General features: G+C 55.1%; 1 protein-coding gene across 10 annotated transcripts in view; it reads right to left on the reverse strand.

The window, feature by feature from the left end:
- Nucleotides 1-15,827, reverse strand: part of DGKZ (diacylglycerol kinase zeta) — a 32,484-nt gene extending 16,657 nt beyond the window's left edge. For 2 of the 10 annotated variants that reach the window (XM_027114864.1, XM_027114863.1), the window contains exon 1: nt 13,377-13,645. Coding sequence is in view for 7 of the 10 variants with exons in the window: in XM_027114859.1 (XP_026970660.1) it covers nt 15,623-15,798 (176 nt within the window). In the remaining 3 variants the exon portion in view is untranslated. Of the gene's footprint in view, nt 1-1,259; nt 10,900-13,376; nt 13,655-15,622 lie in introns of those variants that run through there. The other 8 variants (XM_027114853.1, XM_027114852.1, XM_027114859.1 and 5 more) reach the window with 7 other exon arrangements.
- Nucleotides 15,828-17,804: the final 1,977 nt, after the last annotated feature.

Raw genomic sequence — 17,804 nt, forward strand, 5'->3', positions numbered from 1 at the left:
GATGCTACAGGGAGACACGCACAGTGGTGGCTGGCCATGCACCCCGGTGAACAGCACCGAGTGGGGCTGCAGGTGGCCAAGCTAAGGCAGCTGCCGGGGGTGAGCGGACACGAGTGCCTCAGCTTCATCGGCGACTGCCTAGGAAGCACAGGACTCTTGGCCTCCCAGCCAGACTGTCCCACACTCTATGTTAGCTTCAAGTGGAAAAGCCCATGAGCCTTGGCATCCTGTATCTGCCATTGCTTTCCTGGGCTGACCAACTAACCTTTCTGAGTCTCAATTTTCTTATCTGAAAAATGGGGATGAAACGACCTAGTTTAGGAGGTTTGACATAAGGGAGGTTCGGATGAGATAACAGTAGAAAGTACCTGACTGCGGCTGGCAGAGAGGAGGGGCAGGGCAGGGCCTACGCCTATAGCAGACACCAGGGCGTGTGGATAGTGTCACCTCCTGGGGTCTGTCTCTGCCCACGGTGGGGGTGGGAACCCGGAAGGGGAAGCTGAAGCTCCCAGGATGGCCACCCCCACCCCCTGAGGAACAGAGCCTGGCAGCCAGAGCCGCCTGGGTGTCTGCTCCTGCTGTGATGAACGCCCTCTGCCCCTGGCACCAGGCCTGGCCCCCAGGGACCCCTCTGCTTCCAGAGGTGCTCACACAGGCCGCCCTGTGGGATTCAGTCAGAGTGCCCGTTCCACACTGTGGACGGGCCCCTCACGCCCCTCTTCTCGGTGCAGGCTGGGAAGGGTGCCGTGTGGCCCCATTTCCAGCAGCCCCAGCGTCGGGGCCTGGAGCTGCTTCCCCAGGGTCTTGCTGCTCAGAAGCCACCTCTGGCTGCTTTGCTCCCACGGCCCTGAGGCTGAGGTCGGAGGGGAGGAGACGGGGACGGCTGGAAAGGGGGCCTGCCTGGGGCTGGTGAGGCAGTGGTCCTAGGTCTCTGTTCACTAAAAGGATCCTGCCCAAACCAAACCAAACCAAACCAGAATGCACAGCGGGGAGAGGTGGGCCAGGGCTGCATGGCAAAGGAGGCGACCAGGCCAGTCATGTTTACCTCAACAGGGTCCTGCCCTGGCTCGGGGACAGGAGCTCAGACAGGAGCTCGGTTGGCCTACGCTTTGCCGGTCCCTTTCCATCAGCTTCAGGAGCCTCGACTGGGGATGGTGGTGCCCGGGCCCGCCCTGATCCACCCCTCCCCAGGCCCACCCAGACAGATCCAGGAGGGAGGAAGCAGAAGGCAAGGAAGGGTTGAGGCAAGCCCCTTTGACCTGATCTGGAAGGCAGGGCGGCAGGCAGGAGGTGGGCCAGCGGGCTGGGGTCCTGGGGGCGGGGGTGGGGGGCAGGCGAGCCCCGGCTCCGCTCCAGCTCCAGGCCGGCCTCCGGCTGAGCAAGTCCTAGTTTGGGGAGTGAGCTGCTGTGGCTGCTCCCCTGCCCCTCCCCCTCGCCACCCTCCTCCCCCACGCCTGAGACGGCCGTTATGAAAATAACCCTATCGGTAAGTGACTGCACTTCCTCTCCCAGCAGTGCAAGCAGGAGGCAGTGGGCGGGCACACACTCGCGCACGAGCCTCGCCTCCTGGCTTCTCTTCCCAAAGTCCCCAGAGGCCGGCTGAGCAACAGCTCAGTAGCCTCCCCTCCACGCGGCCCCCGGTACAGCTCAGCCCCTGCCTCAGCTCCGGGAGGGTTGCGGGGAGAAGAGGCAGGTCACCCTACACCCTCTCGCACCCACTGGACAGGTATTCCGGGATCTGAGGAAAGCAGCTGAGACAGCTAAGCACCGGCTTCAGACAAAATAACCGCAAAAATAAGCATCTGTGGCGTGTTTCACGACTTACTGAGCACTTTTCCACAAGCACTGCCGGACAGGAGGCTTGTAACTCCCCTGTGCAAGGGGCATTTTGCTCCCAGCTGAACCCCCAGGGCAGCTGAGGCTCACGGAGGCCCGTGACTGCCCACAGCTCACAAGTGGCTGAGCGGAGCCTCCTGATCCTGGGTTTCCCAGCCCTGCCACGGGGGCCTGTCAGATCCAGAAGCCAGCCAGCCCATGTCACACCCATCCTGCCTAGAACGCCACCCCTCCGTTAACACTCCTAGCCCCTAGGATCTAGAGTGGCAGCTCTCAAACATCCTGGTCCCAGGACCCCCTTACACTCTTAAAAATTATTGAAGCTCCCCAAACGGTTTTGTTTATGGGGGTTATAGCTATTAACACTGATCATATTAGAAACTAAAGCTGAGAAATATTTAAAATACTATTTATTCATTTGTTGAAAAACAATAAACCCAGTAACTGTTAATATAAATAACATACTTTTATGAAAAATAAACTGTATCTTCTAAAACCGAAAAGTAGTGAGAAGGGTGGCATGTTTTAATTTTTGCAAATTTCTCATGTCTCGCTTAATAGAAGACAGCTAGATTTTAACATCTGCCTCTGCAGTCAATCTGTTGTGATATGTTGTTTCGGTTGAAGTACATGAAGAAAATTCTGCGTCCCACTGGCAGTTAGAGAAGGAAGGAGCATTTTAATAGCCTTTTCACGCAATTCTGGATGTTCTTCTCTGCTACTACACCCAAACATGACAAGTGGTAGTTTCTTAAAGGTTAGTGGCCACGTGGAATCTGAACTTTTCACTGGTCTGTCTTGCATTCTGAATTTTGAAACATCAAGCATAGGTCATTGGAAAATACTGGTTTCCTGAGTTAGGCAGATCTCCACACACTGGAACAAAGTTTCCAAAATTGTAATTTTCACTCAAATTTTATCAATAGCAACAAATACTGATACTGTTTCTGAAGTGACAAGCTCACTTCATTCATTTTTGAGAAAACGTCTGCTAAATACCCAAATCTGAAGAGTTCTGTCTGTCGTCAGGTGCTCCTTCAAGTTTAAATGGTGTTCCTTAAAAAAACGAAAAAAGGACGAGTAGGGCTCGCAACTCAGTCACAGAAGTGCTTTTTCAAGACAGCCATCATAGTTCGGTTTGCAGCAAAAGTACTGTATGTATATTTCACATTTCTTCACACAGAACTTTTAAAAAAGTGTACTCAAGGATTTAGGCTTTAGAAGATTAATATATTAACTGCATTCTTCTTGTTGTGAGTGTGAAGAATACAATGGCTACAAGTCTATGTTGGGGCCACTGCCTTTGTCGGTGCCGAGGCTCCAGTAGTTTTACCCACAGTTGCTTTTATACAATAAGTACAAATATCAACACAGTAAGAAGGACACAAACTAGGGCAGCTCTGAAAGTATTATTATGAAAACAGTTTTGACCTCAACCATCCCCTGAAAGGGTCAAGGGCAACCCCAGGACCATACTTTGGGAACCACTGATTCAGAATAAATTCTAAATCCTCTAGCCTAGCAAACGTGGCTTCTGCAATGTGGCACTAACTCAACTTCCTATGCCTTGATACAACCCTTGGTGCTAACCAAGGCAACTTATTCTCTGCCCCCTAATCTGGCTGAGCCCAAGCTCACTGCTGTGTCCTTGCACATGGCATACCTTCTGCCTGGAATACCGGCCTCCTTCCTCACCTCGTATCAAAATCCCACCTGCTCACAGCTGCCCCAGCCAAGAGTACCTCACTCCCACTGATGACTCCACACCACCCATCTGGCTCCTATGCCATGGGACCCCTGGAAGTCCTGATTCTCTCCAATCCATATGCCTCGTTCCTCCCACCCACCAGACAAGCTCCTGGGGGGCCAGGGGCCAGATCTAGTGCACCTGGGCAGCTCAGCACGTTGCCTGGCAGTGAGTCCAGTGTTTACTGCTGATGGGCTGAGGAGGAAGGAACAGGGAATTCCGTCGGGGAGGGACCAGAGCCGTAAGGGGAGGAGAAGGGCTTCCTCCACCTCGGGTACCCCACCCAAGGGCTGACCACAAGGCCCAGGCTACTTCTCTTTGCTGGGCACAGGGGGATGGCAGCAGCCTCCTCTCCAGAGGACCCAGAGAGTGACAGCTGAGGCTCCTTTCCGGGCTGGGTGCCACTGCCCACTCCACATTCTCCAAGGCTTTCCTTATGAAACCCGGCAACAGGGTTTGGTGACATGAAGTCACAGGTGAAGATGTGGGCAAGGAGGGGAGAGGAGCGGTTGCCTCAGATGCCGTGGGGTGGGGGGCAGGCCAGGACCCCAGCTCTGAGCTCCTTGCTGAAACATCCCCAGTCTCTCTCTCCTTGTATCCTGAGTCCCTGTCTCAGGGTCTGGCTCCTGGTAGGCCTTGGAGAAATGTCTGTGGAATTAATGACCGGCTCATGCCTTTAGAGCCTCCCCTCTAAACCATGCTCCTACTGCCACCAGAATTCATCCTAAAGTGTCCACGTATCCTTCAATGGCTCTCTACTGTCAGGGAACAGAATGCAAAGGCCTGGGCCTGGCAGTCAACAGGCTTCTCGGCCTCCTCTCCCATCTCGCTTTCATACTTTTTACATTTTACTTGACAAATACATAACTCACTCTGTGCCAGACACCGTCCTAAGTGTTTTACAAATACTAACTTTTTTTATTCATAAAATGTAATAGTAGTATTATCCCCAGTTTATACATCAGAAAACCGAGGCACAAAGAGATTAAACAACTTGCCTGTGATCACGCAGCTAGTAAGTGGCAGAGCTGGGATTCCAACCTAGGAGTCTGCTCCGGGTCTGTGCTCTCAATCCCTCACTCTACCTCTAGATGCGTCTGTCAAGCAACGCACAGGGGTCTCTTCCTGCCTGTGTGTGTGGCACCTGACAGTCTCTCTGCCTGGAACACCATTCTCTTCTTCTGCTCCTTCATCTTTTTCCTCTCATATTTTCGGAGCTGGCTCAGATATCGGCTCTGCCGGAAAGTTCTCCCCAGCCTCCTCTCCCGGGCGCTAGCTGCTCCCACGCTCAGGCCCTCTCTTGGTTGTTCTGGGCCATCAGCGCTGGTTTGCAGCTTGGTATCCCCCACCAGACCGTGCGCCCCTGGGACCATGTGTTACTCATAATTGCATCCCCAGGGTCTAGAAGTGCTGGATGTGGTTTGAAGAGTGAATGGAGGGAAAGGTGAATGGTCCAGGCTCAGCCTCGAGGATCACGCTGAGAGCAAAGGGCTGTGGGCCAGCGCAGTGACCCAGTGGCTGGCCAGTTCTGGAGGCCTTCCTGCCAGCCTTGGGTGGACAAGTTGCTGGTGTGGGCTGAGCTCCTGTGTCTCAGAGGCACATAGTGAAATCGATCCCTGATGGGAATGCCGATATGTCTCCCTCTGAGTCTCGCAACACCTTGCTGGGAGCGTTACGAAGCCCCTGCTGGCCCCCACGTCCCTCTTCTCTTGTGACTGGTCCCTCTTGCTGCCTTCTCCTGTGTCTGCAGCAGGCTCCCATTCCCCATCTGCCAGGAGCAGCATTCCCCCTTATCCCTCATTCAAAATTTAACTCCCCCTCTGACTCTTCTGACCAAGTTGCTCCCTCCTCCATCTACTAGAAGATCTTCTTAGAATCAGCTGTCAGCCCCCAGGGCCCCACTCGGCCTCCCAGGCTTCATGCACTCCACACAGGGTTTTTTTGTTTTTCTTTTTCCTGCCTCGAAGACAGAAAATGTGCCTCCAATCTTCCTGAGAGGTCACAGGGGTCAAAGGTGCTTTCCGAGGATTTGGACTCAAAGGTCCAGAGGTGTCCTGCCTCTGACCGGCTACGCAACCTCAAGCTGAGTCTCTTACCCTGGCTGGGCCTCAATTTCCTCATCGGATTAATGGGGATAATACCACCTTGTCTTCCTCATGGGATATTGCGGGCTTGAAAGAGAAAGTGTTCATGGTAACCCATTCCTCAGTTTACCAAAACTTTAAAGACAGAAAAATAACTCCAGAGGCCTAAAAATTAGGATAACCACTTTAGTGCACAACTTGGCTACAACTGTCTAAGCTGAAGATACACTGCTCTGTAACCAAGCACTGGTGGACAGAACACACGAGGAGCCGTGTCCCAGCACAGTCTCTGAAGGATTACTTGCAATGGCAAGAAAACTACCAACAACCTAAATGTCCGTCAACAGTTACAAAAAGGAATGGTGTATGGCAGTTAAAATGGCTTCACACTACTGCTCGTGTTTCAAGACAGTTAAATCTCTGAAACAACATGGAGGGAAAAAACCTAAATTCAGAATACGTACAATACACCATTTAACTCAAGGGCAAAGCCATACAAAACAGTACTATGTGTTACTGTGGATGCATACATACACAGGAAAAAAAAATCTTAAAACAGGCACGAGAATGTAAACAACCAAATCAGGACTGTCGTTTCTCCTGGGGAGGGAGACAAGGAGGCCTCCATCTCTGTCTAAGGCAAATATGGCATAATGGTAAGATTTGACCAAGCTAAGTGGTAGGTGTTAACGTTATTCTGTATACTTTCCTCAGGGCAAATACTTAATGCTTTTCAAAAGATTTTAAAGTATTAAAAAAAAAAAAGGCCCCCAGAGGGAGAACAGCTTCCGGGGGGTGGCCCTGGGTCTTCCATGGGTGGATTTCAGCAGTGGCATCTGCCAGGAGCAGCACTCCCCCTTACCCCTTGGAGCCCCAAGTATTCCTTACACTGTCTCCTGGTAGGAACCCCATATCTGTGGAGCCGGAAGGAAGGTCTCACCCGAAAGGATGCCTTTCAGAGGAGGGCGAGTGGCTGACAGGTTGCGTCAGTGGGGTGTCTGCGTGGGCTGGGGCCCCCTTTCACAACCACCCCCGCCCCAGTAAAATGTCAGCTAGCTGGGGAAGGGGGGCGGAGAGACAGGCAAGCTGTTAACCCGCGAGATGCTGCGGCGTGGGCGGCGCGGCCCAGGCTCCTAGACAGCTATTTTGGTTCAGCCCTGGCAGGGGAGAGGCCTCTATGTGGGAGCTCTGAACTGGCGCTAGGCCAGGTGCAAGCGGCGGGGAGGTCTCTACAGTGGAGGGAGAGAGCTCGGGGGCCCTCCCTCTCTCTTCAGACCTCTCACCGTGAGGCCCCGTGCGCTGTGTTCTCCTCCTTAACACCTCCCCCCAGGCCACAGGCCCCCCACTGACTCCAGGGTGATATCTGGAGCTCCTGTGAACACGTCCCTTGAGTCGTCTGCTCCCTGCACTTTGAAAGCAAGATGAAAGGTCCCAGACTTGCTCCTCCACTCCAGATCCAGCCAGGGAGCCACATGACATCCTCCTTACAACCCGAGTCTCCCTACCCAAGGGTCTCCCCACCCCACCCCGCTCAGCCTTGCTCCTCCTGGGGCTAGGATCCTGGTGGCAGTTCTCCCTTGGGGTTGGGGCACAGATCATTTCAAGGGCCTCACTCTACTCCCACACAAGATAAAGATCTCTCAATTTCAAGGGGTTCAAGCACTTAAACCCCTTCTTAGGCTCTACCAGTTTGGTGATGGGAAAATAAAAGAATAGAAGAAAGGAGTGCTAGTAAGTAGGGCAGCCTGATGTTATGAAAAGATACTTGGGTTTGGGCTCCAGCGTAAGCTGCATGATCCTGGGCCAGGCCCCTGACCTCGCTGAGCCTTGGTGTCTCATCTGTAAAATGGGAATAAAATCAACTACAAGATTGTTCAGAGGATTACATGAAATTGATGGATTTACAAGCTTCTGGCCACCGTTAATGGCCAGAGAAAGATGAGCCGGCACATCCCCTGCATCCAGGTGAGTGTAAGAGGGGCGGCAGGTGGGAGTGCTCATCTCCTCGGCCTCTCCCTCCTCCACCTGGGCCACAGAGCCCTCGGTCTCATCAAACCTGCTCTGCACCACCTAATCATGCCTCTGGCGTCTCAGCTGAGGAAGGGGGCAGACGAGGAGAGACGGCAGAATGATAGCTCCTCAAGGGCACCTGGTCACTGCTCTGGCCTGCCCTATTCCACCTGAAACTGCCTTCCAAGATTCCCACCTGTGACTGGAGTGCCCGGCAGGCCCGTGCTGAGAAGCCACACGGCAGCCCTAGGTGAGGATGATATCCTAAGGGCATCAGGGGCTCCCACACGTGAAGCACAGGGGAAGCAGTTCAGGGGGGCAAGAAATGAGTGCCTAGCATCACCCAGAGGTGCACCCTGCTAATCTCGCCCAGGAGTGAGGCGAGACGGTGAGCCTGGATGCAGGTGCAGGGCTTGCCCCCTCCCGCCCACGCTGTCCTGCCCCCCATGCCGACCTAGAGAATTATTCAGGTGGCGGCAGCGGGGAGGGGAGGCGGAGGGCAGGTCGGAAGGTGCCGGATGAGGATTTCTCCAAAAGCAGGGAAGCCTTTGGGATCCTGTGATGTGGTACAAACTGACATGCTGCTGGAGTTAGGGGACTGGCACTGAAGTCCCAGATAACCCCTAGTTAGCTGTGAGACCTCAGCCCAGTCAAGGTCAATGCACTGGACCTCAATCTTCAGAGAGGGGGAGGGGTCGGGCCAGGTGATGTGGAAGCTCACGCCCAGCCTGCCTTCTGCCGCACCCAGAGTATCAGGTAGCTCAGCAGCGGGGGTCTGTGTGGGTCCACTCACAGCAGGCCTGTGGTACAAGTGGACGGACGGCAGCAAAGGGACTCTCCCCTCTCACGGCCCCACCGTGGCAGCTGTCGCCCCCTTGTGTCGCTCTAGTGACACTGCAGGTCAAGTTTCCAGTCAGCTCCTGGACCTGGAAACTCTCTCGCCTTTGTCGGGGGACAGGGATCCAACCTCTGCTTCTCCTAGGGACCAGCACAGGCCAAGCCTCGGGGCCAGCATGCCCACTCGGCTCCCCCTCTGCTCGGGGGGCGACTGGTGAATTCTGGAGAGGGCTCTAGGAAGCGGCAGAGGCAGGCCTGTTTCTCCCTCTCCCAGGGTCACTCAGTCCTTCCTCCGTCCTTGCCTGGGAGGACACCCACTCTCGTGCTCTCTTTTGCCAAGTGAGAGTCCCAGGCGGCTCCACATCCTGAGACTTGACCTTTTCGGAGGACAGCACGGAGAAAAAATGACGAGCTGCCCGCCCCCTCCCCTGGCCTGTAAGCCAGAGCCGCTGGCGGGTGTGTGGCAGCAGAGGGAAGACCGTGGGCTCCCAACCCAGGTCCCGGCCTGGCCGGCTCCACGCTGGCACACCATGTCGCGTGGGGAACAGGCAGAGCGAGGTGAGCCGATGCACGGCTCAGTCACCGAGGCCCCTTTTTCTTCCCAAACCTGCGGGAACCCAGGGATTCTGGCTTACACCTGCCTCCCTTGGCCACCTGGGCAGCTCCCAGAATTAGCCTGAGCAAGACAAACCACTCAAAGAGGCACCTTTTGCCCCCAGACATCCCGGCACCACAGCCCAGATTCTTGCCTCCAAACGTGGGGCATCCCTCAACACGTCCCTTCCGGATCATTGCAAAATCAACCCAAACCGGCACTGCTTCTGCTCAGGCTGCCCGGCGGGGACGCTCTGCCACCCTGGACTTCAGGACACCTGGCCCCGCATGGCATCACCTCTAAATGGGACCTACTGTCTCAAACTTGTCCCACAGGTGCGTTTTCTGCCCTCTAGGAATGAATGACTTTAAGCACTAATGAAGGGCAGGGGTGGCAGAGCCAACGCTTAGGCTCCCAGGGGCTCTGCAGGCTGAGGTGCCTTCCGTCTAGATGTGTGAAGTGCTGGTAATTTCTGATGCCGCTGAGGTGCAAAACCAGTTAATCCACAAGCTGCGTGACGGACAGGGCCAGAGGGTGAGGGGGTCCTCTCCAGGTGGGCCCTGGAAGAGCAGGAGGAGGCAGAGTCAACTTCCCTCCCACTTCTGACTGACCACCCCTCAAGGCCAATAGAATCTGAACGGTAAGGACAGAGGAAACCCAGATGCCCTGGGGAGGGCAGAACCTACACCTCCTCATGTGGGAGTGGCTGACGTTTCCCGGCAAGGACAGGCGAGGTGGAATGGAGCTGGGGAGGAGCATGGCTCAGCCATGTGCCTTACTGGGCTAAATAAAAAAGGGGAGACGGCAAACTGCTCCCCAGAGTCCAGAGGGTGAACCAGATGTGGGAGGCTGCAGTGGGCTTTAAGAAAAAGCCTCTTTAAGGAAGATGCCAAAGAGGCTGCCATTCACAGACCGTTCTACCAGACCAGACCAGGAATGGCAAACATGCGGCCCATGTACCATCACTACACCTCCCAAGCCCACAGCAGAGAGTGCTAGACGATTCTAGAACTCTACCACTGAGCCAAGATCCGAATGCAGAAGTCTCAATACAGCTTCCGCAGCCATGACCAATCTATTTGTTATCCTCCCTTCCAGCCACTGTCTGTTTGCCTTGCAGGTCCCTCAGCCCCAAGGCCTGAAGTGTGTATGGCTGGGTGGGGGAGGGGAGCAGGAAGGGGTAAATTCAGAGGGTGGATGCCCAGTGAGCAGCAAGAGCCGGACTGAGAATAAGCTTGGAGCCTGGGGAAAGACGGAGGGCTAGGTTCAGCTGGGGCACTGGGGAGTTTTGAGACTGGCAACTCGCAAAGGTGGCAGGACCAAGTAAACAGCATTAAAGGGACGGTGCCAAGGCGGTGCACTATTCCAAATATCTGTCCCCCCAGCCTCCAGTCAAAGCAAGGGGAGGCAGATCAGCCCCGTGGACATCTGATTCTCCAAACGCCCAGGCTTGTCAGGGGGAAGTCTTTAGTCCGCTGCCCTCTCCCTGACTCTACTGGGTTTTCCAAATACATTCATTTCTGTGTGCCCCAATGCCCCAGCACAATGCAACTATGCAGGGGAGAGTCCTTACACACTCCCGAAGATGCTGTTTGATTTTATTCTCATTAAGGCATCCTGTCAGATCACTTACCATCCCCAGAGTGAATGTAATACTGTGGTTCTCAAACTTGGTAGCACCTTAGAAACACTTGGGAAGCTTTATAAAATGCCCAGCCCCGGGACTTCCCTGGTGGCGTAGTGGTTAAGAATCTGCCTGCCAGTGCAGGGAACATGGGTTCGAGCCCTGGTCCGGGAAGATCCCACATGCCGCGGAGCAACTAAGCCCGTGCGCCACAACTACTGAGCCTGTGCTCTAGAGCCCGCGGGCCACAACTACTGAGCCTGAGAGCCAAAGCTACTGAGGCCTGCGCACCTAGAGCCTATGCTCTGCCACAAGAAAAGCCACCGCAATGAGAAGCCTGTGCACTGCAACGAAGAGTAGCCCCCGCTCGGTGTAACTAGAGAAAGCCCATGCACAGCAACGAAGACCCAACGCAGCCAAAAATAAAATAAACAAAATAATTTAAAAAAATAAAAGGGGCTTCCCAGGTGGCGCAGCGGTTAAGAATCTGCCTGCCAATGCAGGGGACATGGGTTGGAGCCCTGGTCAGGGAAGATCCCACATGCTGTGGAGCAACTAAGCCCGTGCGCCACAACTACTGAGCCTGAGCTCTAGAGCCCGCGAGCCACAACTACTGAAGCCCGCGTGCCTAGAGCCCGTGCTCAACAAGAGAAGCCACCGCAATGAGAAGCCCGCGCACTGCAAAGAAGAGCAGCTCTGGCTCGCTGCAACTAGAGAAAGCCTGTGTGCAGCAACGAAGACCCAACGCAGCCAAAAATAAATTAAAAAAAAAAAAAAGCCCAGCCCCATCTCCAGACCTGATGAGTCAGACATGCCAAGGGTAAGATCTAGGAATCTGTAGTTCCTAAAGCACCCGAGGTCACTGTGATGTTCTGTTTGGGAACCTGGTATAGAGAAAAGGATGTGGGTTTTGGAATCAGACTAGAGTTCAAACTCTATCTCTGCCTCTTACCTGCTACGTGACTCTGGGCAAACTACTCATCTCTTTGAGCCTGTGTTCTTCTCATCTATAAAAATGGAGAAATAACATCTGTCCTGATTATTTTAGAGAATTATGTAAAGGTACTTGCTGTTCTCTTACTTCTTATCCTTCCTCCTGAATGTGTCTGAGGTTCACTGCTACACGCACAAACCTGTGCCCTTCACAAGGGGCAACAGCCAGAGGTCAGAAGAGCCTGACACTTGGTACCCTGTGGGCAGGGACAGGAAGCCTCTGGCGGAGCCCCTCCCTCCCCCTCACAAGCCTGTGAACACTGGAGGCTACATCCTGCAGAGCTGGGTGTAAACTGCTCCGGCAGGCAGGGCTGTGGGTGACAAAACAGAGGTACGAGAAGCTTTGTTCCCTGCCCCGTTTTATGTGGCATTGAAGCCTGCCTGGTTTCACAAGGGCCTACAGAGCTCCATCTGCCAGTGTGAGGATCCAGATCTTTGTGCGTGGCAACACAGTGCAGGCACAAAGAGCAGGGCCCTGCTTAGGGTAGGGCAGGCAGGGGGCACAGGTCAGCATTACAGGGATGCCAACTTGTACAGAAAAAAACGACCCCTGTTATTGGTGGGTGAGGTCAACCCTGGTAAGGGACAGGGCAAAGCTCGGGGGGCCAATTGCCATGAAGCCTGGACAACTGAAGAAAAGTGAGAGGGAGGCCCTGGGCAGACTCCAAGCGGTCAGAGTCCAGTCTGAGTTGGCTCTGGGGTCCTGAGCTGACAGGCTGCAAGCTCCGTGGCCACTGTAGAAGGACAGGGTAAGCCAGGGAGAAGTCCAGGGAGCCAGGTGGAGTCCTCATGGGGCTCCATCTCCCCTCACCTTCCACCAGAGCTGCACTGGCAGGAAGCGGCTCCCAGCCAACACCAGCACACATGCCACGGGTTGCCTGCACTCAATCTTTCCACACCCTCCCCACAGTTCCTCACCAGAGTCCTGGTCAAAGCCCCGTCACAGGCACAATATGGTGACATTTGGCGTGCTGGGGGAGAGGCCAAGATAGAGCTTGAAGAGTCAGCACCCGATCCCTTTCCCAGCAGGGCTAGACGCGGGTAGGGGGAGATATGCCTACTGCCTAGCAGAGCAGAGGTTGAGGTCGCCCTGCTAATTAAGAGCATTGTAAAACAGGTGGCCAGGAACCCCCAACTCCAAGGAGAAGCTGAAAATGCTGAGCGATTAGGTCTGTGACCAGTGCTCCGGGACAGGCATGGGTCGTTAACAGTAGTATCAACGAGGCCATGTTCTGCGGATGTCACGCAGTGGTGGTAGGCAACCCGGCCACACCGAGGACCAGAGTGGCGACGTGACCGCCCACCTCCCTGGGGCCAGGAGGCTCAGAGGGGGCCCTGTTCCATCAGTGCCAAGAAGGGGATCGTGACCAGTCATGGGGGACCTACCTGCTGGTGCCAGGGGTTTAGGTAATTCTGTCTCCCTGCTGGAGAGTTGGAAGCCGCCCCTGCCTCGGTACCACAGAGAAGGCGCGCTAAGCTGCCGGTGCCAGGGAATGACCCCCACTCGGTGCCAGTGCCCGGATGCTGGGGGATGACCCCCACGCAGAGCCAACGCCAAGACAACCCGGATCGCCGGTGCCCGGGAACACCCCGCTCGGTGTCAGTACCAGGTGGCCGAGAGATGCCTCCCGCCGCCGCCGCCGCGCTCACCTGTGCCCGAAGAGACGCAGTCCTGGGAAACGCCGCTTGCTGAGACGCCGGGGCGCCTTGTCCGGCTCGGGACCGGCGTCGCGCTCGCAGCCGCTGGACGAGGCGGAGGCCGACTCGGAGTCGCTGCTCCGGGCCTCGGGGCTGCCGTCCCGCGGCTCCATCCGGCCCTAGCCCCGGCCGGCGGCGGGCCCGCGGAAGACGCCCATGCCGGGCCGGCGGCCGGGGCTTAGCAAGCCGGCTCCTCGCCGCCCGCCGCGGCCACGGCGCGCGCTCGCTCCGCCCGGCCCGCGCCGCGCGCCCCCGCGCTCCACGCCCAGGTGCTGGGGAAGCAGCCGCAGTCGCCGCTCCAGGAAATGCCGCCAGCTGCGGCCGCAGGACCCCGCATAGCTGGCCGGGCCGCTGCCTGCCCGCCGCCAAGCACGCCCCCTCGGCTACGCGGTGGCACCGGCCCGCCGCGCCCTCTGCCGGCCGCCGACCGAGCTGCAACCCGCCTGGGCCGCCAGAGGGGGCGGGGGGTCGAGAGGGGGCGGGGCAACCGAGCCCCGCCCACAACCCCAGCTGGTCCGCCTCCGGGATCAGAATAGGATCTCCAGCCCGACACAGCCGCCCCGCGCGCACCCAGGCACACGCAACCTTTTTTTCTCCCTCTTAGCCCCGTCTCCCCGCACCAAACAACCTACATACTCACAAGTGAACACTCGCGAGGGTGGCTATCACCACCTCCCCTCCCACATCTACAAGGAATAGACACCTCTCTCGCACACCCTGTGCCCGTCACAGCCACTCATACAATCTCCACTCCTACCCTCTTTGCTCTCCCAAATCACGCCCTCGGGAACAAAAGTCACACAGTGCTCCCCATACGCACAGAACAGACACGCTTCTCACACAATTATGCTCACTCATTACACAAACTAACACTTCCCACACCAGCCTCTCACACTCAGAAATGTATACCAGGACCAAAGTCACTTAGTGACCCTCACACACACTAACAACACGTTTCTCATTCAAATTCATCTTTCTAAATCCAAAGCTGTTTCTAATCCTTTCACACTCCTAACACATAGCACTTTCCCAACACAATATCCAACGGAACCTGTAAATCTCTTACACTACAGGAATCACCTGCACACCTCTTACATACTCATAAATACATACACAAAAGCAAGGACCACACTCTCATTCCCCAACATCCATGCCCTCAGTGAACATATACGTCTTTCTCCTATACCCAAATATAACCCAGGACAGCGGTTACATGTTGCCACATCCCTCTTACATATACCTCGCAGCCACACACAAACACACCCCCATGGGCAGCAAAGGTTGTCCCCCTCAAGAGATGAGGACAGCAAGTGGAACCAGAGCAGTCGCCTGTGGCGGCACAGCCAGTACACGTGCTTGAGAATCAGCAGCTTGGGGGCAGCCTCTGATAGCCCCTGCAGGGCTGACAAAAGGAGCCCAGGAAGTTAGAGAGTATGGGTCTGCGCCCTCCAAACCCTGCCACCCTGATGCCCATATCGGCTGCCTGCTGTTTCTGTTAGCACTCCTCTCTGCAAAGCCACATCCTGTGTCACTTCACTTTCACCCTCTCTGGGGTTCTGGCAGCCCCTTTTCCAGCCTCAGCCTGCCACACATAGCCAGTGCTGGGAGCTGTGACATGTGGGCAAGCCTGCCGTTTTAAAAAATAGCCAGCATCTAGAAGCTCAGAACCTTCTCCCAGCTTCCTTCAAGTTTCCTCTAGGCCTGGAGACCAGGGGAATGGGGCACCAGCCCTCCCAGCAGCTGCAGGTGCCAGGGTGGTAGTGAAATCTGCAAGTGGGCCGGACACGGTCCTCCCGGGGTGCGTGGGTCCCTTTGGGAAAGTTTCCCAATGCTTCTGACACCAAGCTCTGAGGGAGGAGACCAGAGGCTACTGAAGACCCCACTGAGTCTGCACAAGGCACCCAATGCCACACTCCTGTGGGGACTTCTCTGCCCAGACCCCCCCGCGGTTAGCTCCCTCGACTCCTAGCCTTCTGCAAGCTCAGGCCCCACCACACCGCCCCAGCAATTCAAACAACAGAGCCCTTCTCACCCTGCCAAGAACCCCTTTGCCCTTTTCTGCGCCTCTGCAGAGCCACTGGACACAGGGAGGGGCGTAACCCCACTTCTGTCACTCCCCCAACCCCAGATAAAAGACTCATGGAGGGACTGAGGGCCAGAGGTCCCTGTGCTCATTCTCCGGCCACCCAAGTACCTACTGTGACTGGGGGGCCTCAGCTGGGATCTGTGGCACGTCCCAGGAGCGGTAGCGCCACATCTGCCTCAGTGCGCCGGGCCGCTCTCCTTCTTCTGTCTCCAGAGCCTCCGCGGGGCCCAGAGCCGCAGCCTCATCGCAGCCTCCCCCGGTACTGTGGCCGGCCCCCAGTGTGCTCATCCTGCCCGGCGACTCTCTTCCTCTTTCGGCACTTCCTGACCAGGGGGCCCTGCGAGAGGCCGGCCGGCTGCCCCGTCGAGGACCATAGGCCTCGTAGGCGCCTTCCGCTGGCCAGGGCAGGAGGCTGCCTGGGAAGAGGAGCTGCCCCGGAGGGCAAGAGGCAGGTGAGGACAAGCCCAGCCCAGCAGCCAGGAGACAGCACCAAGTCAGAGGCTGTCAGGCAGCCAGCAGGCCTGCCCAGGCTGGAATCTGAACCTGGGCCCCAGTCTGGCCTTCCTCTCCACCTAACTGCTCCGATCTTCACCTCTTGGTCCTGCTGAGGTCTCCTGCTCCCTCACAACCTCTGGGTGCACTGGGACCGTGCCCAGCCCACACACAGCTCTCTCCCCTCTCAGCTCTGTGAGCACCACATCGTCTAATACACGGACAGTGGCGGAGTGGAGAGAGTAACCAGAATGGAGCTAGAAGATGTGGGCGCACGTCCTGTTTCTGCCACTTACCAGCTGTGCACCCTGGATCAGGTCAGAGAGATTTACCTCTCCAGGTCACCTGAAATCCTTTTTGGAGTAAGGTAGGCTACAAACAGATAAACCGGTGAATATGCGTGTCAGGGAGCCTTTCTGAGCCTCAGTTTTCTCATCTGTAACGTGGAAGGGGGCAACAGTAATAACTGAGCTTGTGGAGTTTTAGGAGGATTAAATGAGAGGCGAAAGGGTTTACAAATGAATTCATTCAATAAATATTTATTGAGTGCCTTCTATCTGTGCATCAGGCACTGTATCAGACTAGAGAGCAGTGTGCAAGGAACCAGCGCTCTAACATTATGTTGCTTAGATTCTATTCTAAACAAATAATATATGAAATAATGTCCGGTAATGAGATGAGATGAGCTATAGAGAAAAATAAAGCCAAGGCGAAGGGGGAGGAGGATGATGACGGCGATGTTACTTAGGTTAGGGGGACTGGGGAAGGCCTCCTGAGGTGACATGTGACAACAGACCCGAATGAATTGAGAGAGCAAATTATGTGACAGTCTGGGAGAACAGCAGTCCAGGTGGAAGAAACAGTAAGAGCAAAGGCCCTTTGAGTAGGAATGTACTTGATGTGTCTAAAGAATAGCAAAAAGGCCACACTGGGTGGACTTTGAGGCCATCGTGAGGATTTGGTAAATAAATAGTTAAGGCGTACGGTAAATAAATAGTTAAGGCGTACGCTCGCTCTTTATTATCAGGGTTGGTTCTGGGATGGAAATCATACCTTCCTTAAGCACTCTTTAGTCATGCTGCTCTATAATTAGTTCTTGAGTTCTGTATGTGTTTGTTACCCCAGAAAGATTGTAAATTTCTCGAGGACAGAAAGGGTGTCAGTTCAATTCAGTTCAGTTCAATAAACGTTTACGCTACAGAACCTGCAGACACAGGAATGTACACGATGCCATCCGAGCCCTTAGAAACCTCCATCTGGTGCTGTAATCACCTTTGTGTCCCTCATGACTGGAACATAATATTTCTCAATAACTATTTGCTTAATAAATCATGCTATGTCATGACTAATTAATACTTGGTAATAATAAAAAATAGCTAATATTTCTTGGACATTTCTGTGCCAGAAATCTTTGAATTCTTGTGACAATCCTATGACATAGATCTTGTTATTTTCCTCCTTTTACAGATGGAGAAACTGAGGCACAGAGCGGCTAAGCTCATTTGTCCAAGGTTACCCAGCCTGTAAATGGTAGAAATAAGAATTTCACCCCAGAGTCTGTGCCCGAAAACGAGACATCCTATTGCCCCTCTAGGATTGGGGACATAGCCAGGTGATGCCGCTGAAGCTTGGCAGCCCCTTTCCCAGTGGCTCTCCCTCCAGCCCATCACCCTGCCTCAAGGCAGGTCCTGTGTGCTGTGGCCCAGCAGAGACTCTGCCAGCCAGGCCAAGGTCTATTCTAGAAGGAGGCTGTTGCAGGGCCCTGTCCTCCTCTCCTAGGGATTTTGCAAGTAGCTTGAACA

Source organism: Aethalodelphis obliquidens, unplaced genomic scaffold (assembly GCF_003676395.1).
Source record: "Aethalodelphis obliquidens isolate GAN/ISIS:26980383/991018 unplaced genomic scaffold, ASM367639v1 scaffold14, whole genome shotgun sequence".
In the NCBI taxonomy this organism is placed as follows: domain Eukaryota; kingdom Metazoa; phylum Chordata; class Mammalia; order Artiodactyla; family Delphinidae; genus Aethalodelphis; species Aethalodelphis obliquidens.